The 25,008-nt window shown below is 48.7% G+C and overlaps 3 protein-coding genes across 3 annotated transcripts in view; 1 reads left to right on the top strand and 2 right to left on the bottom strand.

Annotated features, from left to right (window-relative positions):
- Pskh1 (protein serine kinase H1) overlaps window positions 1–17,789 on the top strand; it is a 34,720-nt gene extending 16,931 nt beyond the window's left edge. Inside the window, exon 3 of the mRNA XM_078032552.1 lies at window positions 15,345–17,789. Coding sequence (XP_077888678.1) covers window positions 15,345–15,662 — 318 coding nt within the window. The 3' untranslated portion in view covers window positions 15,663–17,789. The remainder of the gene's footprint in view (window positions 1–15,344) is intronic.
- Window positions 17,790–17,960: 171 nt separating this feature from the next.
- On the bottom strand, window positions 17,961–21,732 carry Ctrl (chymotrypsin like). Its single transcript, XM_005318337.4, has 7 exons — window positions 19,866–21,732; window positions 19,147–19,250; window positions 18,976–19,055; window positions 18,802–18,883; window positions 18,467–18,647; window positions 18,258–18,391; window positions 17,961–18,176 (listed from the first exon to the last, which is right to left on the bottom strand). The coding sequence occupies exons 1-7, from the start codon at window positions 19,918–19,920 to the stop codon at window positions 18,015–18,017; spliced, it is 798 nt and encodes a 265-aa protein (XP_005318394.2). The 5' UTR covers window positions 19,921–21,732; the 3' UTR covers window positions 17,961–18,014.
- A 144-nt stretch (window positions 21,733–21,876) lies between these two features.
- Window positions 21,877–24,863, bottom strand: Psmb10 (proteasome 20S subunit beta 10). The gene is made up of 9 exons (XM_040279788.2): window positions 24,436–24,863; window positions 24,183–24,238; window positions 23,894–23,981; window positions 23,706–23,803; window positions 23,480–23,620; window positions 23,109–23,224; window positions 22,934–22,992; window positions 22,177–22,328; window positions 21,877–22,058 (listed from the first exon to the last, which is right to left on the bottom strand). Exons 2-9 carry the CDS (start codon window positions 24,236–24,238, stop codon window positions 21,947–21,949), a joined length of 822 nt encoding a protein of 273 aa, XP_040135722.1. The 5' UTR covers window positions 24,436–24,863; the 3' UTR covers window positions 21,877–21,946.
- Between the last annotated feature and the right edge of the window lie 145 nt (window positions 24,864–25,008).

The following is a 25,008-nucleotide window of genomic DNA, read 5'->3' on the forward strand; positions in this document are numbered from 1 at the left end:
GCTGACTGCAGGCAACTGTAAGCACCTTTTAGATAATGGTGTACTTAGGGAACCCATAAAGAAAAGAATTATGATGGCTTTGGTGGGCTGAGTTTTGTGCATCAACTGGACATTAAGGATACTGCCATGGCTATTCCCCACTGAGTGTTCCCTTCAGGCCTGGGCCTGCCAAGATGCTGTCTGTGTCTTTTATGTAACCTGTATGGATGGGAAGTAGCTTTGGGAGAAGCTTCCTTGTGCAGTCCAGCTTTCCTTACAAGGGTTTGGGTCAGGACCTCTTTCTTGATTCCAAGAGCTAGCCTAGATCAGTGTTTCCTGCAGGAATCACCCAATAGACCCATGTTACCAACTTAAGTATTTGAGATTCTTCATCACTTTCCTGTCAGCTTCTAGATGTGGTTATGGACTTAGTTCCCTTCAGGGTTAGGTGGATCTCCAGGTTACAGGTCTCACAGGTGGTACAAGTTAGAAAGGAAAGCCTTCCTCTTCATGCCAGCTGTAGTGCAGACATAGTTCTAGAAGAGGGGTAGAGGCAGTAAGGCCAGTGGTAACTGTTTACACTACAACTGTGATCTATGGGCTCTGGAGTGAAGAAGTAGATCACTTGGTGCTTTCCACAGTGTGGTCAGGTCTGGCCCACTGTCATTCTCAGATGTTAAGTAGATGGGCATGTTTTGCAGAAAATTTGACTCTCATATACCTACTGTGCTGGGCAGTAAATGAGACCATACTGGTAATTAGCAAGAGCTTAGGGTGCTGGAGAATTGTAGCCTACTACTCAGTTAAAATCCAGGAGTGACTGAGCATATTGGCACATGCCTGTAATCCCAGTAGCTTGGGAGGCTGAGGCAGAATTGCAAGTTCAAAGCCAGCCTTAGCAACTTGGTGAAACTCTCAGCAACTTAGTGAGTCCCTGTCTTTTTTTTTTTTTTTTTCTTTTTGTCCTTCTTTCTTTCTTTTTTTTTTTTTAATTTTTATTTTTTTTAATTGGTTGTTCACAACATTACAAAGCTCATGACATCTCATATTTCATACATTAGAATCAAGTGGGTTATGAACTCCCATTTTTACCCCAAATACAGATTGCAGAATCACATCAGTTACACATCCACATTTTTACATACTGCCATATTAGTGGTTGTTGTATTCTGCTACCTTTCCTATCCTCTACTATCCCCCCTCCCCTCCCCTCCCATCTTCTCTCTCTACCCCATCTACTGTAATTCATTTCCTTCCATGTTTGTTATCCCATTCCCCTCACAACCTCTTATATGTAATTTTTATAACAATGAGGGTCTCCCTCCATTTCCATGCAATTTCCCTTTTTTTCTCCCTTTCCCTCCCACCTCATGTCTCTGTTTAAACAATGTTAATCTTTTCTTCCTGCTCTTCCTCCCTGTTCTGTTCTTAGTTGCTCTTATTATATCAAAGAAGACATTTGGTATTTGTTTTTTAGGGATTGGCTAGCTTCACTAAGCATAATCTGCTCTAGTGCCATCCATTTCCCTGCAAATTCCGTGATTTTGTCATTTTTTAGTGCTACGTAATACTCCATGGTGTATAAATGCCACAATTTTTTTATCCATTCATCTACTGAAGGGCATCTGGGTTGATTCCACCGTCTAGCAATTGTGAATTGTGCTGCTATGAACATCGATGTGGCAGTATCCCTGTAGTGTGCTCTTTTAAGGTCTTCAGGGAATAGTCCGAGAAGGGCAATAGCTGGGTCAAATGGTGGTTCCATTCCCAGCTTTCCCAGGAATCAGTGAGTCCCTGTCTTAAAATAAAAAGGGCTGGGGATGTGGCTCAGTGGTTAAGCACCCCTGGGTTCAATCCCTGCCTGGTACCAAACAAACAAACAAAAAAGCCATGAGTGCCTCACAATGTACTGTCTCACTTGGGAACCATTCCAGTATAATTAGATTTGGTTCCGGGCCCAGTTCAAACTTTGGTTCTTCAGGGCAGGTATTGGCTTGGGGTATTTACGGAGGGGACTGGGAAGAAGCTCAGGTGGTATCAGGGGCACAATTTGGGGATTATGCCTTAATGCGCACAGTTGTCTCCCCTCAGTAGTGCTAATATCCTAATGTTTACTTGGTCCTTAAATAGGATTGGTCATCAGGGTGGCCCAATCCTGCAGGTATATACTGATGGTCAGAGTCTCTCCAAGTTTTCTGGGACAGAACTGTAGAAGTTTGGCAAGGTATCACCAGCAGGTACTTGAAGTTGGTTCTACCTCTGCTTCTGAGGAAGACATTTGGCTGTGAAGTGAGTGACTGGAAGGGATGATTACAGTCATATCTATCCTCATCTCCATGTATAAAAGTGAAAAGAAACCAGGGCTCAGCCGAGGAGAGGTAGAGGCCAGAGCTTCTCACACGTTTTTTTATTTTGTTTTGTGGGGGTAGGAGGAGGTACTGAGGAAAGAACCCTTCAAACACTTCAGTGTCCATGCAAATCCCCTTAATTCTTGTTAAAAATGTAGGTTCTGATTCAGTAAGTCTGGGTGAGGCCTGAGAGTCTCCACTTCTGTCAAGCACCCTGCTGGTGTTGATGCTGCTGGCTTATAGACCATGCTTTGAGAAGCAAGTGTTTGGGCAGATGCCATAGAATGAGCTGGGTTGCCAGGCATAGTGGCACATGTCTACAATCCCAGCTACTCAGGAGGCTGAGGTGGGAGGATTACAAGTTCAAGGCCAGTCTCAGCAATTTAGTGAGGCCCTCAGCAATTTAGCAAGACCCTGTCTCAAAATAAAAATAAAAAAAATAATAATAAAAAGTGCTGGAAATGTGGCTTAGTGGTAGAATGTCCCTGAGTTTAATACCCAGTACCACAGAGAAAGAACAGAGACTGGGTGGTCAGGAACAACTGTGGAGCAAGTGGAACATGAACTTTGGAGGGTGCACAAAAGTACAGGAGGGAGACAAGGGGAAACAGACTTGTGAGCAATGGCCTAAGAAGCAGGTTCATTTGGAGTCAGACAGAAGATACTGTAGGGGAACTCAGGAAGTTCAGCTGTCTGGGTAGGAGGCCCTGGAGAACCACCTGAGGTTGTAGTTGAAACTGAAATTTTAATATACTTGAGTGCCTAAATGTTGAGAGGCTGGTTGTATTCTAGAAGCTCTAATCTCTTGGAACTCTGCATGGTGCCAGGCTGGTCCTGGTAGCATTTGTCTGCCACCTGGAGCTTGGCTGACCCCATGAATAGATTCTACCACTCTCTGTGAAGAGCTCTGGCTTTGGAGAAATTTCTGTGGGTGTTTCCAGGGGGAGGTGGCCTCATCAGTAAATCAGGTTCTCAGCACTGGAAATCAATCTGTCTTTTTGTCCTACTGGTCACACACCTGGGAAAAATGCAAGAGGCATGAAGACCCGTCCCCATGGAGTTAGAGGTTGTCTGGGGAGAAAGAACTGGAATGGGAAACAGCCACAGGACAAGCCTCATTGGCAGGCACATGCCAGTACAATCTTGGCATAGAGCCACTGGATCTGGATAGTCTGGAACATGGACTGTGAGACTCAGGTCAAGTGACTGGGCCCTATTCCCTCACTCCAGTCATCTGTTTTATACTATATGGTAGGCATTTGCCCTCATGAAATCCATCTAAGTGAGTAAGGCCTTGCCAGAGAAACCTGTCTGGTTGTTAAGGGGAGGTTGCAAGCAAAGGACTTCCCACTCTGAGCTCAGCAAGGTGTAGAAGGTTGTATTTCCCCACTAAGGAATAGGTTCTATAGAACTTGGTACCTTTGTAGGACACTTTTCCTGTCTCCTGCCCCTTTATGTTAGTTTCTTCTGTACATTAACCCCTGTCTGATATACTTATTCCTTGCATGCTCTGACTATGCAGCTTCTGTCAGGCTCATGGACTTGAATAGAAGACTTCCTGCAGGAGGTAGGCTCAGACAAGGGGACATTGCTGACTGAGCTTCAGAGTAAGCAGAGATTGTTTGGCGGTATTGGAACAGAAGTGGAAAAAAGCTGGAGAGCAAGCCTGGTGCTTCTAATGGGAGCCCTATAATGCTGGGAGGAGTCCTGGTTCTTGACAATGAAGGAGAAACACAGAAGAAAGTGTGGAAGACAAGCAGGATGCCTCACTGGCGGCTGTTGGGATGATCCCAGCCTGGCTCCTGGGCATTTTGAGGCAGATCAGGGATTCCATGGAGTGAACTTCACATGGTTAAGAAAAGAAAGAGTAGCTGGACATGGTAGTGCACACCTGTAATTCCAGCAACTTGGGAAGCTGAGGCAGGAGGATTGCAAGTTTGAAGCCAGCTTCAGGAACTTAGTAAGACCCAGTCTCAAAATTAAAAATTAAGAAGAGCTGAGGATCTAGCTCAGGAATGTTCCTGGGTGCAATCCCTAGTACCAAAAAGAAAGAAAGAAAGAAGAAGGAGTATGGGGCAGAAGCATGCCATCTATAAGGGTCTCACCTTGACATACCTGGTGGGGCACAATGGTGGTGAGGCCCTATGATCCTGACATTTCAGATACTCCAACCCAAAGCTGAGGTCCAAGTTGTACCCCGCTTGCACACATCATAGGCCCAACATATTTGCTGCATTCACAACTCACAGTGAGTTTTTGATCACATTGTTCTATCTGCTCCCAGTGTCATCCTTAGAAATTTGATTAGCTCTAAAAGATCCAATTCAAAGTTTGCTTCCTTTAGGAATAATGCTGACCACTGCTGTTTGTGTTGTGCTTGCTGAGCACCAGCCATGGGACTAGATGTGCTGCAACCAACATTTCTAATCTTCACAACAGTCTCTCCAGATGCTATGATTCCCCCATTTTACAGCTGAGAAAACTGAGGCTGGTAAGGTTAAGTACCTTGCTGGTGGTCTTAAAGCTAGAGGATGGCAGGATTTGAATTCTAGTCAGCTTGGCTTCAGTGTTCTTGACCTTTGCCCCACTGTAGCCTGTTTTCCCTGAGACATCTGCCTTGGTATGTGCTAGGGTCTTGGCTTCAGTGCTTTCTCTGGTCTGTGGACATACCTCTCCTTCCTATGAGGCCCTTGAGGAATAGTACGTGTATCAGTAACATATGCTGTCCACTGTTCAGGGTTAGCACATGATAGGTACCTGTTTGAGTATTTGCTGGGTTAAACTGGAACATTTATAAGTGATAACTGGTTATATATGTGGGAGGGGAGGGTTCTTTGTTTTGCCTTCTCTTAAGGAAAACACCAATTGTTGATGATGCCCTAGAAAAGGTCCCAAATGTGATTGCTGGTAGGCAGATGGGGTTGCTCATCAGTAGGGAGTACTTTCTTCTGGGAACTGGTCTCGGACATATTAGAGATTCCAATGGCATTGTGCTTAGGGGAATGCTGGCCAGAGATGCCTATGCCCACAGGTGGAAGGATTTGAAGGCCTCAGGACTCTGTGTGCTCTTCACTTATTAGTGTAAATTCAAGACTCTTAGAGAGTCGGGAATGCAGAAAGAGATCACTTTGAGAGCAGAAATCTGAGTTTTCATCCAATGCCCAAAGGTGCTAGAGTGGAGAGGGCATATTGGATGTGATAAAGACACATATTACTAAATGTGAGGAAGACGTGTAGAGTTGAGAGCCGTCTGAAGACATACAGAGCCACCTTGAGAGGTGAGCTTCCTGTTGCAGGAGGCCCCAGAAGCTTGGAGGAGCTGTTTCCAAAGGAGTAACACAGAAGATGAGTCACCACTTGTAGACTCATACTGGAAGACTGTTAGGGTCCTCTCACACAAAGCTGCTGTACTTCACTTGACATGAAATGTGACATCCTTGGCCTGATGTCATTGCTTTTGTCAAGCGTTCTATTTCTAGAGGCAGGATGCATGAAGAGGCTCTTGGAGGTTTGATGGCAGAGTGATGCCATCAGCAGCTCTGCTGTCTGTTGCTTTTAGCAGCCTGAATTGACACCCTCCTCTGCTTGGGCAGGCTCTGAGCTGTGGGTGAGCCCAGGTGACTACACCAGGAATAGGTGGGTTTGGGCACAACTTTTACAGAGTTTTGTTCAGGAGAGTGAGTGTTGCTGAGCAGGTGACAAGGTTGGTGGGAGAGGAAGCCCACTCTGCCACTATCTGGGGGATAAAGGGATGATGGGAGGTGGCCTTCCAGGGTGGGATCTCTGGGCTGCCGCCTGGCTATCCATTCCCTTAGAATGAGGGTACTTGAGGGACAGTAAATTGGGTTTCCACCATTAGTTCTGATTGTCCTGCCCTGCAGTAGGATGAGTGCCTGAGGCCAGAGCTGATATTTACTTTTCCCATCTCAGCTCTTTCCTGACCCCTCTGTTTACCTTACTCTTCCCTACTTTTTATTTCTTTTTAAGAGACAGGATATGTTGCCCCCAACTCCTGGGCTCAAGTGATCTTCCTGTCTTAGCCTCCCAAATAGCTAGATTCCCTCCTCCCCCTCCTCCTCCTCCTTTTCTTTTTTTCTTTCTTTCTTTTTTTTTTTTTTTTAATATTGGGGATTGAATTCAGGTGCACTTTACCACTGAACTAAACCCTCAGTTTTTTTAAAAATATTTTTTAGTTGTCAGCATACCTTTATTTATTTATATGTGATGCTGAGAATCGAACCCAGTGCCTCACACATGCTAGGCAAGTGCTCCACCATTGAGCTACAACCCCAAATCCAGCCCCCAGCTCTTTTTATTTTTTTAAGACAGGGTCTTGCTAAGTTGCCAGGGCTACCCTTGAACTTGCAGTCCTCCTGCCTCAGCCTCCTGACATCTGAGATTATAGGCATAGGCCACCATATCTAGCTTCCACTTCTTAAAATTGCTTTTTTTAAAAAAATATATTTATTTTGATTTGGTGCTGAGGATCAAACCCAGTGCATCACACACAGGAGGCAAGTGCTCTACCACTGAGCTACAACCTTAGCCTTACTTCTTCTTCTTCTTCTTTTTTTAACAGTATTAGGAATTGAACTCAGGGAAGCTCTTTTTTAAAAAATTTATATATGATAGTGGAATGCATTACAATTCTTATTACACATATAGAGCACAATTTTTCATACCTTTGGTTGTTACAAAGTGTATATACAGGCAAACTTTTTTTGTTTTTATTTTTTCATTTTGAGATGGTCTTGCTAAGTTGCCCAGAGTGGCCTCAAACTTGCAGTTATCCAGTCTCAGCCTTCTGTGTAGCTGAGTTTACAGGTGTATGCCATCCCATTTGGCTTAAAATGACTCTTTAACACTGAGCTGTTGAAGACAAAATGAGATGCAAAGGATGTAGCATATACTGGTGCTCTCTAGGTGACAGGAGTTAGCTGGAGTCTTATCCTCTAGGCATTCTTCTGTCTCTGCTGCCTTGGAGACATACTCCCCAAGAGAGCAGTACCTTCCCTGTGGTGGCAGAACCAGACACCATCCTCCCATGCTGCCACATTTAGCCCTTCCTACAGAAAGGCCTTGCTCTGACCATCTCTAGCAGCTCAACAGCCCAAGTCCGAGCCACTTTTGATCATGGCTGCTTTTCACTCCCAGCCCTCAAGGGGACATCATACTTGTGTGCCAGCTGTCCCCTTCCTCCTCTTCTTATTGTTTATCTCCACCTGGATAGCCCTGCCACTCACAGGCTCTGTCATTTCCAAGCCTTTGAATTCCTCTAGGAGCTGCCAGGCTGCTGTATTTCCCACATTCTGACCTCTTCAGATTTACTCATGGCCTCCCACACTTGTTTCCTCTGCCACCACTGAGATGAGAGGTAAGTCTCTTTATCAGATGAAATGGTTAATAGTAACTGGTGCAACCATCTCCACCAGCTTGCCTCTCCAGGCTCTCCTTCCTGTCAGTACTCCCGTCATACAAGGTCACCCCTTTTCATACCTGATGTGTCTCGGTTTGTCTGTTTCTCAGTATGTGTATTGTGCCCATAACTGAGCTCCACTCCAGTGTATCATAACTGGCTTGGAACAGAAGGCTAAGTCACTTATCTCTTCACACATACTGCTATCCTGTGTTAATCAGGTGCCAACCCTGAACTGAGTCCTGAATGTGCAGGGTTCTTCTGACACAGACCTCTAGGGACAGAGACCACATGTGGGTGAGATGCTGATTGCCACTAGGGTTCCACACTGCCTCAGAAATTAGAATGGGAAGAAGTTTAAAAACAAAAAAATGATTCTGGACATGGTAGCACAAGCTTGTAATGCCAGCAACTTAGGATGCTGAAGCAGGAGCATCTCAAGATCGAGGCCAACCTCAGCAACTTAATGAAACCCTGTCTCAAGATAAATAGGGCTGGGGCTGGGGATGTGGCTCAAGCGGTAGCGCGCTCGCCTGGCATGCGTGCGGCCCGTGTTCGATCCTCAGCACCACATACAAACAAAGATGTTGTGTCCGCCAAAAACTAAAAATAAATATTAAAAAATTTAAAAAAAAATGATAAATAGGGCTGGGGATGTAGCTTAGTGGTAAAACACTCCCTGAATTTGATCCCCAGTACTGAATGAATGAATGAATGAATGAATGAATGAATGAGTAAGAATTAAAAAAACAAAGAACCAGGTTGGGCCTTGGAAACCTTTTGTCTTCAGCAGAAACCTTGAGTGGAGATCACCATTTAGCAGTCTCCTAGACCCAGAATCTTCTATGACATCATTAAAAGACATTGATAGGTTGCTGGCACAGCTGTTGATACCCTCCTGACTCTAAAGTGAGGAAAAAAGCAATCCTGGGCTGGGAATGTGGCTCAAGCGGTAGCACGCTCGCCTGGCATGCGTGCGGCCCGGGTTCGATCCTCAGCACCACATACCAACAAAGATGTTGTGTCTGCCGAGAACTAAAAAATAAATATTAAAAAAATTCTCTCTCTATCTCTCTCTCCCTCCTCTCTCACTCTCTCTTTAAAAAAAAAAAAAAAAAAGCAATCCTTCTCAACTTTTTTTTTTTTTTGCACAGTACTGGGATTGAACCCAGGGGTACTCTACCACCCAAGGGTACTCTACCACTGAACTATTCCCCAGCCCTTTTTATTTTATTTATTTTATTTCTTATTTTGAGATGGGTCATTGCAACTTATCAAGGAAGGCTAGTCTCTAACTTGCGATCTTCCTGCCTTAGCCTCCTGAGTAACTAGGATGTGTTATCATGCCCAGCTTGATTCTTGAGTCATACCCTGTCTTCCTCCTGTCCCTCCCTTCACTTCATGAGCTCTGAGCATGAATAGATTGAGGTATAAGATTACATTTTGTTATTTATCTCAAGTTTTAGAGCTCAGATTTACTTAACCTTTAAGTTGTCATGCCATTTCTCATTTTTGTGTTTTTACTTTGGGATTTTTGTTTGTTTGTTTTGGTATGAGGATTAAACCCAAAGCCTTGTACATGCTAGGGAAGCATTCTACCTCTAAGCTATACCCACAGTCCTGCTTGCTTGGTTATTTATTTGTTTGTTTGTTTATATTACTTACCATCCTGGGATTGAGCCCAGGGGAGCTCTGTGACTGAGCTATAATTCCAGCCCTTTTTAATTTATTATTTTTTTAAATTTTGAAATAGAGTATCAAAAGGGAGGTATGTACCATTGTGTCTAGTTGCCCTGCCTCTTTTAAAAACTCCATTATCTTCCTTCTATTTCTCCCCTTCAGATTCTCCACCCACATCCTTCTCTTTTTTGCTACCCTCCCCTTCTCTGGCACCTGCCTTAGCCCAGGGTAATAGATCTGCCTGGTCTGGAATCCCAGGCACCAGGACAATGGGTATGTTGACCAGAAGAAGGAATGTTGGCTTCAGTGCCACCCTGTCTAACCCTGTTGAAGGGGTTATTCACTGTTAAAGGGGTTAAACATTTCTTCTTGTGGGCAGCTTCAGAGTGTGCTGTTCTTGTTATAACACTCAAGAGTTCTGCTCTCCTTAGTAAATCTGAAACTCTGTTTCCCAGAATTTCCTCTGTGCCCTTTTCACTGCTCTCATTTAGGCCCACGTAAGTACAGAAAGGAGGCCTTTGAGGGTGGCAGTACAGGGTCTGAAAATATAAAAATACATCTTGAGACAAAGCTGAGGGAAGAACTGAGTCATGGTAGCAAAGCCTCGAGTCATTCCTCCCCTCCTTCTCCCAGCAGCTCTTTGGTGGGGCTGCCTTCTCTGCCTGAAAGCCTTCCCAGAATCATGGATTGGATAAAGAACCCATAAGAGTCAGGAGGTTAGCTGGAATGTCAGATGGTATGCTGTGTGCCTTGCATGCAGTCAAGAGAGGAAAAATGATGGGGGACTGTGTTCTTAGAACCTAGGACATTAGAAACTGGAAGAGACTTAGATTCATTGCATATAGTCCCTTCATGTTAAAACTGAGGAAGTTATGATTTCTCTAAGGTCACCCAGAGAAGATAGAATTAAAATACTGGTTGCTGATTTGCAGTCATTGTTGTCTCCTCCTCCTCCTCCTCCTCTTCCTCCTCTTCCTCCTCTTCCTCCTCCTCTTCCTCCTCTTCCATCATCATCATCAAACATAGGGCCTGGCTTGTGCTAGCCAAGTGCTCTGCCACTCAGCTACATATCCAGGCCACTCCCCCTCTTTTTAATTTTTTTAATTTGAGACACGGTCTCACTAGATTGTTTATAGCCTTGCTAAATTGCTGAGACTGGCTTCGAACCCGCCATCCTCCTGCCTTAGCCTCCTAAGTCATTGGGATTACAGGCATGTGCCATCATGCCAGGCTTCCTTGGGAAATGTTTTTGCTAGGCCCTTGTGACATCAGAACTAGAGCAAGTGGAAGGGATAGGGAGGAAAAAGGCAAGTCCTCTTAGGTAGAGCAGAATTCCTGTCTGTCTTTCTGCTTTAGGGCCTCTCTTCCAAAGAAAGAGTTGGGCTCCACAATTTTTGTGTGTGTGTGTGTGTGTGTGTGTGGTACTGGGTATTGAACCCAGGGGCACATAGTTCCTGAGCCACATTCCCCAGCCTCTTTCTGTATTTTATTTTGATACAGGGTCTCACTGAGTTGCTTAGGACCTCACTAAGTTGCTGAGGCTGGCCTTGACCTTGCAATCTTCCTGCCTCAGCCTCCCTAGCTGTTGGGATTAAAGGCATGCACTACCCTGAGCTCCACTATTGAAGAGTGACTTTGACCCAGCAGAAGTGGGGGAAGGAGGTTAAGTTGGTGAAGAATTATTCATGGACAGTCCCTCCTCTTTTCTGCAATTGGTTCCTCAGAGTAGGTATCCCAATTGAAAGGGGCAAGCCTCCTTGGGGACTGGTCTCAGGAGAAAGGCAGTGGCTTAATAGAGTGGAGACCTCTCCACAGGTCTAAACCACTTACCCATACAACTCCAGAGACTTGTGGAGAGTATAGACTGGCACCCCAGGTATTGAAGCTGTCTTCTGAATCCAGAGTAGACAGAGGTCAGAATGTTTGGAAGCAAAGCCAACCAACTTTTTTTCTTTCTCTCTTTTTTTAATTAGTGGTATTGGTGATAGAACCCAGGGTACTCTTCCACTGAGCTACATCCCCAGCCCTTTTTATTTTGAGGGTCTCACTAAGTTGTTTAGGCTGGCCTTGTCATCTTCCTGCCTTGGCCTTCCAAGTACCTGGAATTATAGGTGTGTGCCATTGTCCTGACTCCAACCAACCTCTTATCATTTCTTTTTCTTTTTTCTTTTTTTTTAAAGAGAGAGTGAGAGAGGAGAGAGAGAGAGAGAGAATTTTTTTTTTAATATTTATTTTCTAGTTCTCGGCGGATACAACATCTTTGTTTGTATGTGGTGCTGAGGATCGAACCCGGGCCGCACGCATGTCAGGCAAGCGCGCTACCACTTGAGCCACATCCCCAGCCCATTTTTTTTTTTTAAATAAACTTCTGTTGTTTTATTTTATTTATTTATTTTTTTAAAAGAGAGAGTGAGAGAGGAGAGAGAGAGAGAGAGAATTTTTTTAATATTTTTTTTTAGTTTTTGGTGGACACAACATCTTTGTTTGTATGTGGTGCTGAGGATCGAACCCGGGCCGCACGCATGCCAGGCGAGCACGCTACTGCTTGAGCCACATCCCCAGCCCCCCTCTTATCATTTCCTACCAGGCCCAATGTTCCATGTGAGTCCAGAAATAGGTAGAAGCCTCTGGGAGGCTGACCAAGTGATACTTGTGGCTTGTCCCATCTATCAGGCACCTGACACCTACATTTATTATGTCCTGGTCTGGCCCCAAGTATATATATTAAGCTCAAAGTTCTGTCTTTCACCCAGAGGAAGCAGAGTTGTGGAAACTAGAGAACATAACTGTTTATTATTTTCCATCTTCTCATGCCCAGAATTCTTCCTAATCAGTCAATCATAGGCTGAAAGACACCTAGGCTCCAGAGGCCTGAGCATGTTGGGGGAGCAGGTAGTTGGGCTAAGGGTATTGAATTCTTTCTTAGAAGGTATTGGATTGGACTTGAGGCAGAGCGTGGCTGTGGGTGAGTGTGGAAGGCCTTATTTTTCCTTTCTTTTTTTTTTTTTTTAATTTTTTTTTAATATTTATTTTTTAGTTTCGGCGGATATGTGGTGCTGAGTGTCGAACCCGGGCCGCACGCACGCCAGGCGAGCGCGCTACCACTTGAACCACATCCCCAGCCCCTTATTTTTCCTTTCTGAGCCTTGTTTGAGGTCTCAACAAGGCTTCCAGGGGCATTATTCTGGAGGTCAACCTAAGCCCCCAGTTACGTCAGTGTCAGCAGGCAGGATGGGGACTACCTCCCTGTGTTCAGCCTGCTTGATTACGCTCTGCATGTTCTTGAGTGAATGAGGGGTAGTCTGGTGGTCATTGGTCAGGATGACTTGAATCATTGGCTTGGAGGATCTTCCCCCTTCCCCCAGTACAGCCACTCCCAGCTCTTCAAAAATGAGGAGCACTGGGACCTGTCAGAAAGGGCTGGGCTGGCCCTCAAACACAAATGAGTCCATCAGCATTCTGTGTACAGCTGCACGTACACAGTAATTGATGAGGCGAGAGTCTGGGGGAACAGGATAGGTGGATCAATTTGGCTCGCTTTGGCACTAACAGGCTGGCTGCCTGACTAGCAGCAGGGGTAGATGCCTGGGGTGAGCCTGTGCCACTTTGGAGATGGAGATGCTTAAGCCCATGGGGCAGGTCTAGTGAGAGACCCTTCTAAAACTGCACTGGACTGGTTCAAAGCCACAGGATTCCATGGTTTGGTGGTCTACAGATGGGAAATAGGGAAGCCTCTGGTCCATCCATGTTCAGATTCTTGGCTTGTGAGTCCAGCTTTACCACTGTTCTGTAGAGTTGCCTTTCCATCCAGGTTGGACCACAGGACAGGGGCAGAGGCTGTGTCTTAGCCCTGTTTGGACTAGTCTAAGCTGCCAGCCCTATCCTGTGGATGTTCCCTTTACAGGCCAGGCTAGGCTGCTATGTGTTCCCCAGCAAGTTATTTTCTTGGACACCATAAAAGGCTGGTAGGGCAATATGGGGCATTAAGCCCACTGCTTTCCATCTCTTAAGTGAGTGACAGGGGCTGCAGTGAGTGTCTGTGGTCTGAATTAGTTGGCCCATAGCAGTGGCTCCTTGTGTTCAGGTAGTAGTAACAATCAGTGGGACTTTCTTGAGCTGTAAGCCAAAAGCTTTTGTGGCAACCATCTGTTGCAGTCAGACAGCAAGGTATCTCTCTGGTCCTTCTATGGCTATATGTCCTTGAGGCCATGACTTTTCTACCAGAATCACTAGAAAGCTGTCCTGATGGTGAGGACAGCCCTGTTAGGTGACTGTTTGGCATTGTGATTTCCCTGTCACTTCCAGTTCAGCTCAAGAAAATTAGATATTTGCCTTCCAAAAGGCAGGTGAGGACAACAGCTGCAAGCAGCTCAGCCCTTCCACAGAATTCCAGATAAATGGTGTCTTTTCCTTGCCCCTGTCCAGCAGTGGGAAAGGGATAATAATAGTACAAGAGGTCCAGGGGGCCAGACTAGGGGTGTCAGTAGTCAATGGGTATGACTGTCTGCTAAATGGTTATGTTCAAAAATGAGGAGCACTGGGACCTGTCAGAAAGGGCTGGGCTGGCCCTCAAACACAAATGAGCCCAAAAGTGGGCTTCCACAGATTTCCCTGAGTTCCCTGGAGAGCATGTTCAGGGCTTCTCCAAGATGAAGGGTGCCATGGGGTGGAACAGGCAGACTTCAGTGACAGGAAGGAAAGTTATGGTGCCTCTGGCATCCCAGCAGAGACTCTGCAGTAGGATCAGGAAAGGTCCTAAGGGCTTAGCCACCCATCCCTTGAGGAGCATCAGAGCCCATGCCAGGTGTGCTCCTAGGAGAGCAAGGACTCAGCCTACCCTCCAGAAGGGACCCAGGACATATGGGCTCTACCACCTGAACCCCATGGCTTGGAAGCAGCTTCAGCCGAGGGCACACATCAGTCAGTATGTAAGGGTGGTTAGCTCACTAAGCCTGTACCTACTGTGTGCCTCCTGTATGCACTGTGCCAAGCACTAGGGCTCAGCACCATCTAATGGGAATAATAAACTTTAATTCACAGTCTTCAAGTTATAGCTAGAACTACAGCCATAAGCACTGAGGGCTCACAGAGTATCTGAGAACCTAAGGATATCATACTGAGAATCTAAGACTCAGCCAATTGAAGACAAGCCAGGCAGGTGGCCCTGAGGTGGACAGGTGCTTGGTGTATAGCCCTGAGATGAACAGGTGCCCAGTGTGTGGTGTGTGTAGCAAAGCAGTCTTTGTGGAGTTCCTCCCTTTGGACAGAACATAACATTAGGAGGCTGGTGCATAGGAGCCCTTCATGCCTCAGAGAAGTCACGCAAACTAGAGAGTACCCCTGGGTGTCTGGCTTTAAGAGCTCCTGTCAGCTGACTGAGAAATCTAGATGTTTTGATTTTCCTTTTTTACCCCAAGGCTAAAGGAATGCTTTGGCAGTTGAAAGGAGGTAGGACTCAGGTACTTAAAGGTACCAGGAAGCTCCCCTATAAATGATCTGTTTTGACCATCCAGGTTGGAGTTTAAGTCTTGTCTAAAGATGTGGTAGAAATGTTTGGGTTGTTCTGTCTGAAATTTTCCCTGATTATGGTGGTCCTGGGGTAGGTTGAGGGTCTTGTCAGGGGTCACCTCCCTGAGCCAGGCTTTGGGTTCATAGCACTTAGAGATGTTCTCTGGGAAAAAGAATGGGTCCTTTTCCTCTGTCAAGACTTCTCATGATCCAGAGGTTAGCTCCACTCAGAAGCCTAGGTCAGTGTTGGGTGGGTAGGAGAGGCCCAGAATACTACTTGGGAGGATGAAGCATTGCCTCTCCCTAGGAAGTGCAAGGCCTCTGGGCAGGTCCCAGTGTTGTGGTGGCAGCATCATCCAGATGGGAGGGCAGTGTTGGGTACTCTAATTCTAATGCTTATCCTTGGCTTCTAGCCCTGGCCCAGTGTATCCAATCTGGCCAAGGACTTCATTGACCGCCTGCTGACAGTGGACCCTGGAGCCCGTATGACTGCACTACAGGCCCTGAGGCACCCATGGGTGGTGAGCATGGCAGCCTCTTCATCCATGAAGAATCTGCACCGCTCCATCTCCCAGAACCTCCTCAAGCGTGCTTCCTCACGCTGCCAGAGCACCAAGTCGGCCCAGTCCACCCGTTCCAGCCGCTCCACACGTTCCAACAAGTCACGCCGTGTGCGGGAGCGGGAGCTTCGAGAGCTCAACCTCCGCTATCAGCAACAATACAATGGCTGAGCCACCAGCTGTGGCACAGATATGACATGGTCCCAGACTGGCTGGGCTCAGCTGTGCCCTCTGGGCCTGACATCCTCTGTGAAGACAGGCCACATGGTTAGTGGTATATAGAGAATGTCTGGCCCTGGCCCTTTCTCTGTGCCTTTAACAGCCCCTGAACTTATCATGGGCCTGGGCCTGGTGTGATGGAGTCGAGGTAGCCCAGGAGGGTCATGACTCCCCTGAAATGGGAGCCTGGCCTGGCACTGATACCCTTTTTGGTGGGTAGCTGCTTTGTGACTTGGGGAAAGGGACAGGACCTGGCCTTCACTGTCTTCCTCATTCTTTGGATCTTTCCCAACTGAAGGGTCCTGCAGTCCTGAGAGTGAAGGGTGTCCTATGGTCCAGGACCCTTTGGAGTAGTTACTTTGGGCACCCCCCGTTTTGCCACAGAACCTTCCTTCCTAGCTCTCCACATTCCATGCCATTCTGACCTTCAGATTATGCTCCAGTGACTCGGGAGGTTGAAGCAGAAGGAACATGAGTTCAGAGCCAGCCTTAGCAACTTAACAAGGCCCTAAACGACTCAGTGAGAACCTGTCTCAAAATATAAAAAAAGGTTGGGGATGTGGCTCAGTGGTTGAGTGCCCTGGGTTCAAACCCCAGTACCAAAAAAAAAAAAAAAAAAGATAAAAAGATTATGCTCCAGTGGGAGGCCTGGCTTTGGCCTTAGCTAGACTGTAAATCTCCTTGATTGGACCCAAGCAGCCTCTACCTCCCAGCCAAGATCTTCCTTCATGGTGCCACCAGGGACCCCTTCTAACCCAAGTCTTCCAGGACCTCTTGTGGTAGGGCCATGGAATGGACCTTAGCCATTGCTGATGGCCAGCTTGAGTGGGGTCCTCCCCAATATACTCAGTGCCTTTTTTGCAGCACTCACTATTGCCTCTCTCTCCCCCTTAGATGTCTATTTCATTCCCCAGGTGCCTCCTTCCCAACTGTTGGGGTTTAAAGGGAGCCCCACTGCTGCTACCCAGGGGATGGGGGCACCTGGGCCAAGGCAGATGGTTCTCCCTTAGGTTCCCATGGCCATCTCTAATTTCTAATAATTTGGTATTATCCATTGCTTCTTCCCTTCAGGTGTCACTGTACCCTCCTCTGCAGCTTCATGAAGGCGCCATCTGGTGTCTAGTCTGGGTATGGGCAGCCTCTGGGTGATGAATGCACACCCATCTTGCATAGATAACCAAAGTCCTCTAAAAGAAAGTGGAAAGGAAGGAACTGCTACATTGAGAGAGGGTCGTGGGCTGCTCAACTCCCCTTCTGCTCAGCTTCTCCCTGGAACTTAGCCATACTGTGTGACCTGCTTCTGAACCCTGGGTGCCTAGGGTTATGACTGATCTTGCTGTGAGAGCTGGCCTTGCCCCACCCACCCTTTGTCAGCTTCCTTTTACAGCATTAACCTTCCAGTCTGGGGCCTGCTGAGTCTCAGGCTGGAGGGAACCCTTGTGGGAAGTGGGTGGGGTTGGCGGGGCTTCTTTTTTAGAGGCCTGAGCCAGAACTGTCCCCATGGCTGTCATGATGTCTACACCAACACAAACCAGGCTGGAACCCAAACCTTCTTCCTCCACAGCTGCTTTCAGTGGGCAGAAAGGGCCAGGGGCCAGCTTTGGCCTTAGTTAGAGCCCCTGCCAGCAGGGAACATTTGACCCCTACTCAGCTCCTCCCTTTGGGCAGCCTTGGGCCAGGCCCTCCTCTCTCTGCACGTGCTGTTTCCAGAGGAAAACCAAAGAGACCACTCTGTGCCAAGTCAACTGTGCCTTACACACCCCTGTCTTCTGTTCTGACTGCCCTCTGGGCAGAAGGCAGTGGAAAGCTCAAGCCCAAGGGCTTCACAAATTTTCCCAGTTCCATAAGTGTTTCTGGGGGCCTGAATCCCTGAGGATTTTTTCCCCCTCTTGCCCAGGGTAGGCCTGAGGGTAGGATAGATGGAGTTTGGAGTTTTGAACCTTTGATAGGCCTTTATGCCATGGACCGTGGATGGAGAATGTGCAGTTATTTATTTTGTGTACTCAGTTTGTAAATGTATCCTCTGTATTCAATAAACAGGCTGCCCTCCCCAAGGAAGGCTGCCCATTCATTCTAAAATCCCTGTGTACTGTGGAACCAAGGGGTTGCCCCAGAGGAGGAGGGATGAGGGCCCCAGCCTGGGCTGGATACTGTAGAAAGATCTTTACTCTAGACCTTTCTGTGTCAGAAAGGTGGGGATAGAACTAAAAAGCTTCTCCTTTTCCCTGTGCCAGGAGGACAGACAAGAGGACAGAGACTAGAGTCTTTTATTGGATTGAAATGGGGAGGGAGCCTGTGGTAGGCTCAGTTGTAGGCTATGACCTGATTGATCCAAGTGTTGAACTTGCTAACTCGAGTGTACATGGCAGGTGCTTGCACATCACAATTATTGGTGCCCCAGGAGACAACACCAATAAGCACCCATGTGTTCCCCTTCTGGCAAACAAGAGGGCCTCCAGAGTCACCCTGAGAGAGAAGAGAAGTCAGTATGACAGGTTGGGGAGGTATGCTGTGGAACAATGCAAAGGACAGAGTGCTTGTGCTCACCTGGCATGAAGAGGCACCTGAGGCACCTGCACAGATCATGGAGTCAGTGATACGTGAGCCCCAGTACTGCCGGCATTGATTCACGGTGACTAGAGGTAGAACCACCTGCTGCAGACGTGCTGGTGTCACATTGCCTGTGGGCCAGGAAGGGATGGTCAGGTTGGTCCAAGATACCTCCCTCTCCTCCTGTTCAGGGCCCAGGTTCCTACCCACGCCACTGAGGCGTCCCCAGCCAGTGGTGACACATGTGAGGCCTTGAGGCAGTGCCTCATTTGAGGAAGCCAGGCAGACTGGTGAGATGTAGGTTGTGTATCGTGCTGGTGAGGCGAGCTTCAAGAGCGTCAGGTCATTGTTCAGAGTGGTGGGGTTCCAGCTTGGGTGTGTAATAGCCTGTGGAGCAGGAAGGGGCCATGTAGGGCTGGGATGGGCACAGGTACCCATCAATGGTGCTGAGATGGATAGGCCAGGACATGCCTGAATTCTTTCCCAGAGGAACCCACCTGTGACCCATTCTTCCTTCCCATGCATGCAGCCAGGCACTTACCTTTGAGATGGATAGTACCTGCACAGGCTCGGTGTTAGACGATCGGTCGTACTCACCCAGGACAGCAAAGTGGCGCCCAGGACTGCAGTAAGAGATTGGTTGGGCATACGCTGGGAGGGCAGAGCAAGAGAGGGGCAGCCAAGTGGGCAGAGCAGGTGGAGTACAAGTACTCACCTGACATTGCAGTGGGCAGCAGTGACCACCCAGTACTGGTTGATGAGAGAGCCACCACAGAAGTGGAAGCCACTGCCATCCTGGAGTCAGGGGTCAGAGTTGGAGGTGAACTCAGATTATATGTAGGCATGAAGCACTCAGGACCCTACCCCACCCTCAGGGTATGTATACCTGCAGGGAAACCTGCCAGGGCCAGGAGCCTGGCACAGCATTCTCCCCGTTGACAATCCTCTGGCTGAAACTCAGTGATGGTTTAATGGCAGGAACTCCACAGCCTGACCATCCGGTTGGTGAGAATCAACACCCCAGCCCACCTCTCCCCACCTGCTTCCCCTGGATGTCCCCAGGATGTGTGCCCCAGAGAGATCCAAATCAAAAGGAATTGTCACTAGCCCTTCTTCCCCCATCAGCATTTTCTGGGCCTCCAAAGCTATTGTGGTTTACCCTCCATCCAATCAATCTCTATTCTCCCACATCTCTTCAACTTAGTCCCTCCTGTTCTCCAACTCACCCCTGTCCTCCAGCCCAGGCTCTTTTTCTCCCTGACCTCTGGTGTAGTCTCCTTCCTGGCCCTCTACCCATCCAGGCCTAAACAGTTCATACCCCTCATGCAACTTGTGGACTCTTTCTAAACTACACACCCAACTTTCACAGCTCAGCTTCCTAAGCCCTCCAAGCTCCTGTCCCATTTGTGAGACCAGCTCCATCCTATTCTTTCCCACTTCTGACCCTGCAGGCCCCTTCCTGCTCCTTTGCCCTGGTCCATTCTTTTTCCTTTGCATACCTGTTCATCTACTTCCCTTCTATCTAGCCTGGTTCCTGGACTGGTGCTGGGAATCTGGGTTGCCCCAAACTGGGCAACCAGTCAAGGCTGCTCCTGGCCCACTTACCCCAGGAGAAGCCAAAGAGGATCAAGCCTAGGGTCAGCCTGAGCAGTCGCATCATGGTAGGTGTGAGGTTGAGAACTGGACCCGGCTTTATTTATGGGTATCTTTGTCCTTGGGCCAAAGTCCTAGGCCTGAGACCAGGCCAGCTGTGCAGGCTCAGCTCACTCCCATGCTCTATTTAGGCCAAGGTCCCCTGACCCAGGCCTGGACTTATCAGAGAGACCCCCAGGTGTGAGGTTCTCACCTCCACCTCCCAAAGCCTGGCCTCTGATTGGCTGCCTGAAGCACCACAAGCATTGGGCACGGGTACAAGGACATATGGTGAAACCAGATCTGTAGTGTCAACCTGGTGGCCAGGACCAGGGAAGCCTCCCATAGCTATCAGGAGACTAGGCTTTCAGAGAAGGCTGCTCAGAATCCAGGAGTGTTCTGAGTGGAGGAGGGAATGGTCAGCTGTGGCCAGCTTTCCTGGGGAAGACTAAGGAAGGAGGTTCTGGGGGTTGCTAATCCTAAAAGACATCCTCTAAGGGATTCCTCATCCATTTGGAACAGGAGTCAGATGGTGACTCTCCCACCAGCATGAGATGGAGTGGGACACAAACCCTCATGTGTATGACTCTGAACTCCATATTCTTATTAAATATAAGCTGAATCCTTGGTAACTAGCAAACCCTGGACTGAGGTTGTAGCTAGAAGGGTGATAGCAAACAAATCTCTGACACTTCCAGGTACTGGGGCTGTCATGGGAAAACCCTGGAGTCTACATCCCATTTGTAACTGAGTTCCAGGCTAAGTGTGAACTCATGGAGACAAGACTCCCCTGTGTGGAGTTGCAACAGGTTAAGTTGGCTGGTTTCCTTCTAGGGATATGAGGGTTTTGACTGACTCATTTTGACCTCAGACCAAAAATAAGGAAATGGGTGGATAGAGGGATGAATGGATAAGAAGATACAGACAGAAAATACAACAAAATATGAATTATTAAATCTGTGGTAGGTATATGGGTATTCAGTGAAAACTGAAACTTCTTCAATTTTCATGACCCATTTCATAATAAAGTTGGGGGAGGGGAGCATAATCAGAGGCCCATGGGTGTCTGGCTTGGAGTAGAACCTCCCTAGAGGTGAGCAGACTCTTTAACAGTTCTGAAACCCCAGTGGAGCCAGGCTACTTTGAGGGCAGGATGTTCCTACCAGCACCCAGCAAGTGGGCCTGACATTCAATAGGTACTTAACAAAAGGTTTCCTGGATGAATGTATCATCTCTTGCCACATGAGTCCTATGATCCCTGTCAGCCTAGAACACTTGAAGTTGATCTCCCTATATACAGCCCAGCATGTGCGGATGAAGCCCAGCTTTGTGTTAGTGGCTCAGGTGTGCCTGGTCATTTAAGGGGTGTCTCAAGTGCAAGGCTAAGGTACACTTGATGAGAGTTTGCCTCTGGAGGGAGTTGATCTTATATCAGCACTTATAGCCCTCATTGGGCCTAGGGTGGATCTGATTAAGACATGTGGGCTTTGTCCTGTTTCACTGATGAGCCAGGGAAAGGCTCTGGGTAGTGTTGTGATGAGGTCTTATGGGTTTTACAACGTTCCCCAGGGGCACCAGGCACAGTGGTGTACATCTATAATCCCAGTGACTCAGGAGGCTGATGGAAGAAGATCACAAGTTTGAGGCCAGCTTAGTGAGACCCTGTCTCAAAATCAGAAAGGGCTGGGGATGAAGCTCAGTGGTACAGCGTTCCTAGGTTCAATCCCCAGTAGAAGAGAGGGCAAAATCAAGGCAGGAGTGGTGGGGGAGCTTCTGTGGTGCGGACTAAGAAGGAAAATTAGAAGGAAGAAAGGATGGAAGGCTGCAATGTTGGCCAGGGCTGGGGTTCTGGAAAAATAGATGCCTGAGGTGATGGGTGATAAGGCCAGGCACTGGAGCTGTGGGAGGTAGTGGCTCCTAAAGGGATATCTTAGCCAGATCCCTGCTGGCTTCCTGTCCTGCTCCACCCAAGAAGACACAGCCATCTGTTTAGTCTGTGTTTTTATTTTCTGGGTTTATTCCCCCTTGTTCTTAGCTGTAAACCCCAGACAACTTCACTCCACCTCCATGGCCTGCACAGTTTCTTCTAGGAGCTCCAAGTTCAATGGCTTCACTGTCTGGGTCAGAATGGCTGTGGTTCCAGGTGCAAAGCGGTAGCCATCATGCCTGGGAGGGAGGAGGTAAAGCCTCTGAGCATGTGGCTTGTCCTCTTCTTGCAGCCCCCTTTTTCCATACCCTGCTACTGCCCAATCCTCCCCTGTGGCCCCACCTTCCCTGCTCCTACCTCTTTATAGGCTCTGTGGGCGAGCTCAGTGTCCGCAGCAGCTGGGCACCTGATGCGGTGATCACACATGCATCCACGCTGCCCCCAGAGCCCAAGTCACCCAGGATCCCTGCGGTAATAGCTTCCACCAGCAGCCCCTGTGCAGCCTCCAGCTATGGTGATATGTTTGTGAGGCTCAGTGGACCCTCTGGTGTTACTTCAGGCTCCAGCCCAGGGACTTTGTTAGATTTGAAGTCCAGACCAGATCATTTGTGCACACCCAACCTCCCATCTCTTTCTTTACCCCCAACTCCTATTCTTTGGCCTCTGCCTCCCTCTCTCCAAGACCCATGAACCTTCCACCCACGGTCCTCCTCTGCACAAACTTCTGAATTGCCTGCACTTTTAGCCCTTTTCCAGGCTGTCCACCCACCCAATGTTCACCCCCAGTCCTATGACTCACAGTGTTTCCCTCTGGGCCTTAGCCGCCTCTGAAGTGACAGTTACCCACTTCTATCCCACTCAAGTCCAGACTTCAGACCTCAAACAGGACCCTACCAGGTTTTCCTCTTCCCTTGGCTCCTAATGATTCTCCCAGCAGTCCAAACTTTGGTACTGTCAGGACCACACTTCTCCACCTTCACTCGGTCTCTCCTCAGTCCTTGCCTCCTCTGAGAAATCCTTCCCCGACTTCTATACTGGGCCAGGTTCCCTCTGTGTCGGTCCCTGGGTGTACTTCCCACTAGGGACCACGTAGGGGAGTACAGAGATCGCTCACCGTCATGTTTGGCTGGAACCGGTCCTCCAGCACCGCCAGGGCCGCGTCCTGCCCGGAGCCTGGAGGTGGAAGGGGCATCTGAGTGAAATCTGCTGTGGTCACCCCATCCAGGGACAAATGTGAGGCCAAGCTCGCAGAGGTGGGAGATTCGTGAGGAAGGGGCAGAAACACTCACCCAGAGCCGTAAAGGGCAGTCGGCTGTAGGAACCGTGGGGGTGCACGCCATAGAGTTGTGGTCCGGTCAAGTCTACTCCGCCCACGATCAGCGATGCGCCCACGTGTCCCCGGTACCTGTTCGCCAATAGGTCTGATTATCCGCAAGCAAACGGGCTCCAGGGCCCGCCCCTATAGACACCGCCATTGAATCTGACCCCGCCCCTGAGACCTGTGTGGCCTGGCATTCCGCGGCCGACAGCGCCCCTTGTGGCCCAGATTCTGGAGGGCCAGTTTCTTCCGGCCTCCCTGCACTTCTCAGCCCCACCCTTTCTCCCTTCCCTCCTTCGGTCAGCCAGTTCTTCCCGCAACCTCCTCGTCCCGCCCCCGCACCGGAATAGCGTCTGGCGTAGAAGGCGAGTGACCGTGGCCACGCGAGGCTCGCGTCCAGTGGACATTGCGTGTAGCTCCATGTTGGATGCAGCCATCCGTGTAGTCATTTCGGCGTCTGCGGCTACTCCAGCCCCACAGCAGCTGAGGGCAAAGGAAGGGGAGGGTCAGTGTGGAAGAGCGAAGAGCTGTTTTCTTGCATGTGGGAACTGGGCTGAGGGAGTCTCACTAGATTTTGGGGGCAATGAAGTGGATCTTCTCGCAATTCTTGTCTGCCACGACTGAATCGTTAGTGGCCCTCGTATCCGCGCCCAGGATGACCCCGTCCTGCGGGGAAGAACATCGTGCCTCAGTGCCCACCTGTTCTCTATCCGGGTTGTCCCTCAACCCACCCCTTAGTCACACTCCCGTGCTCACTCGGAATACAAGGCCTGCGATGGTGGTGCCGGTCTTGCGTGCATGAGGGACCCGAAGCCCGGGAAGGACACGTTCCAAGGATGCGTTTCTGGAAATAGAGGGGAGTGGCCTGGGTTTGGGTTCCAGTCCCAATGTCCCATCCCATCTTCCTGCCCGTGCTGGTCTTGCGCATCTCCCTGGGTAAACCAGGACCTAATCTCCCAACTCACGCTCCCCAACCCCCACCTCCTCCCGGAAAAAAGGCTCCCAAGGAAGCACAGGCCTCTTGGGACTAAGCCTCCCTATTCACCTCTGGCAGTTCTCGAAGGAGAAGCCCCCTCGGGGCTCCTGCGCGGACTTCAGCATCTAGGAGCAGGCAGGGAGAATTGGGATCAGGAGTTGATGGATCGGTTAGATGAGTGGGGCCAAGGAGAGTAGAAAGGCCTCAGCTTCTGCTGCTGTGGAGCTCCACGGCTGAAGCTGACACTTCCCGCTTTCGCTTTTGCCTCTACCCTCCTAAAGAAGCCGCTGGCCTCTTTCTGCATATTTTCTTTCACTTTCACCTTCACTTATGGTCCTAGGTAGCTTGGGAAGGATAGGGCGTCCCTTTCCAGTCCTTTGGTGCTGCTCCTTGGATCCTCTATTCCAACAGAGGGCAGCCCTTCCCCTTTGGTCATAGTTCAACTCCTCCACCCTCTTCCAATCTGATATCCCCAGCAATCTTACTCTAACTCTACACTAGCTTCAGGTGCCAGTGCCCTAAAGTTGTCAAAGCCAGGGCCAGGTCTCAGTTAATAGATCAGACTCCCCTAACTTTTGTCTTTTGTCAACTTTCTTCTCCCAGTTTCTGCCTCTTTTGCTGTCTTTGCCTCCTGGAAGCCTCACACATGAAGTCTTAATCCTCAGCTACAGTGATGCGATGATACAGTGATGAGAGAGATGGTCCTCCCATCTCTCTCAAGAGGGTCAATGTGGGTTGTGGTTGTAGCTCTGTGGTAGAGAGCTTGCCTAGCATGGACTGCAGCTCAAAAAAAAAAAAAGTGGTAGGTCACTGTGGCTATCCATTTAGTTGCGTGGAGTCATACTGGGCTCCACCCATGGCCAAGCCTTGTTATTTCACCCCCACCTTTTATTAT

Source organism: Ictidomys tridecemlineatus, chromosome 15, assembly GCF_052094955.1.
Source record: "Ictidomys tridecemlineatus isolate mIctTri1 chromosome 15, mIctTri1.hap1, whole genome shotgun sequence".
Lineage (NCBI taxonomy): Eukaryota > Metazoa > Chordata > Mammalia > Rodentia > Sciuridae > Ictidomys > Ictidomys tridecemlineatus.

Bases quoted from the DNA above. Each gene is read 5' to 3' on its own strand.
- Ctrl (XM_005318337.4), bottom strand. From the start codon at position 19,920: ATGATGCGACTGCTCAGGCTGACCCTAGGCTTGATCCTCTTTGGCTTC. The intron at 19,056-19,146 runs GTATACATACCC...CCCTGACTCCAG, and splicing joins CCTGGCAGGTTTCCCTGCAG to GATGGCAGTGGCTTCCACTT. The intron at 18,177-18,257 runs GTGAGCACAAGC...CTTCTCTCTCAG, and splicing joins CAGGTGCCTCTTCATGCCAG to GGTGACTCTGGAGGCCCTCT.
- Psmb10 (XM_040279788.2), bottom strand. From the start codon at position 24,238: ATGCTGAAGTCCGCGCAGGAGCCCCGAGGGGGCTTCTCCTTCGAGAAC. The intron at 23,225-23,479 runs GTGCGGGGGCGG...ATTGGCGAACAG, and splicing joins CTACGCCAGACGCTATTCCG to GTACCGGGGACACGTGGGCG. The intron at 22,329-22,933 runs GTGAGCGATCTC...ATATCACCATAG, and splicing joins GGTTCCAGCCAAACATGACG to CTGGAGGCTGCACAGGGGCT.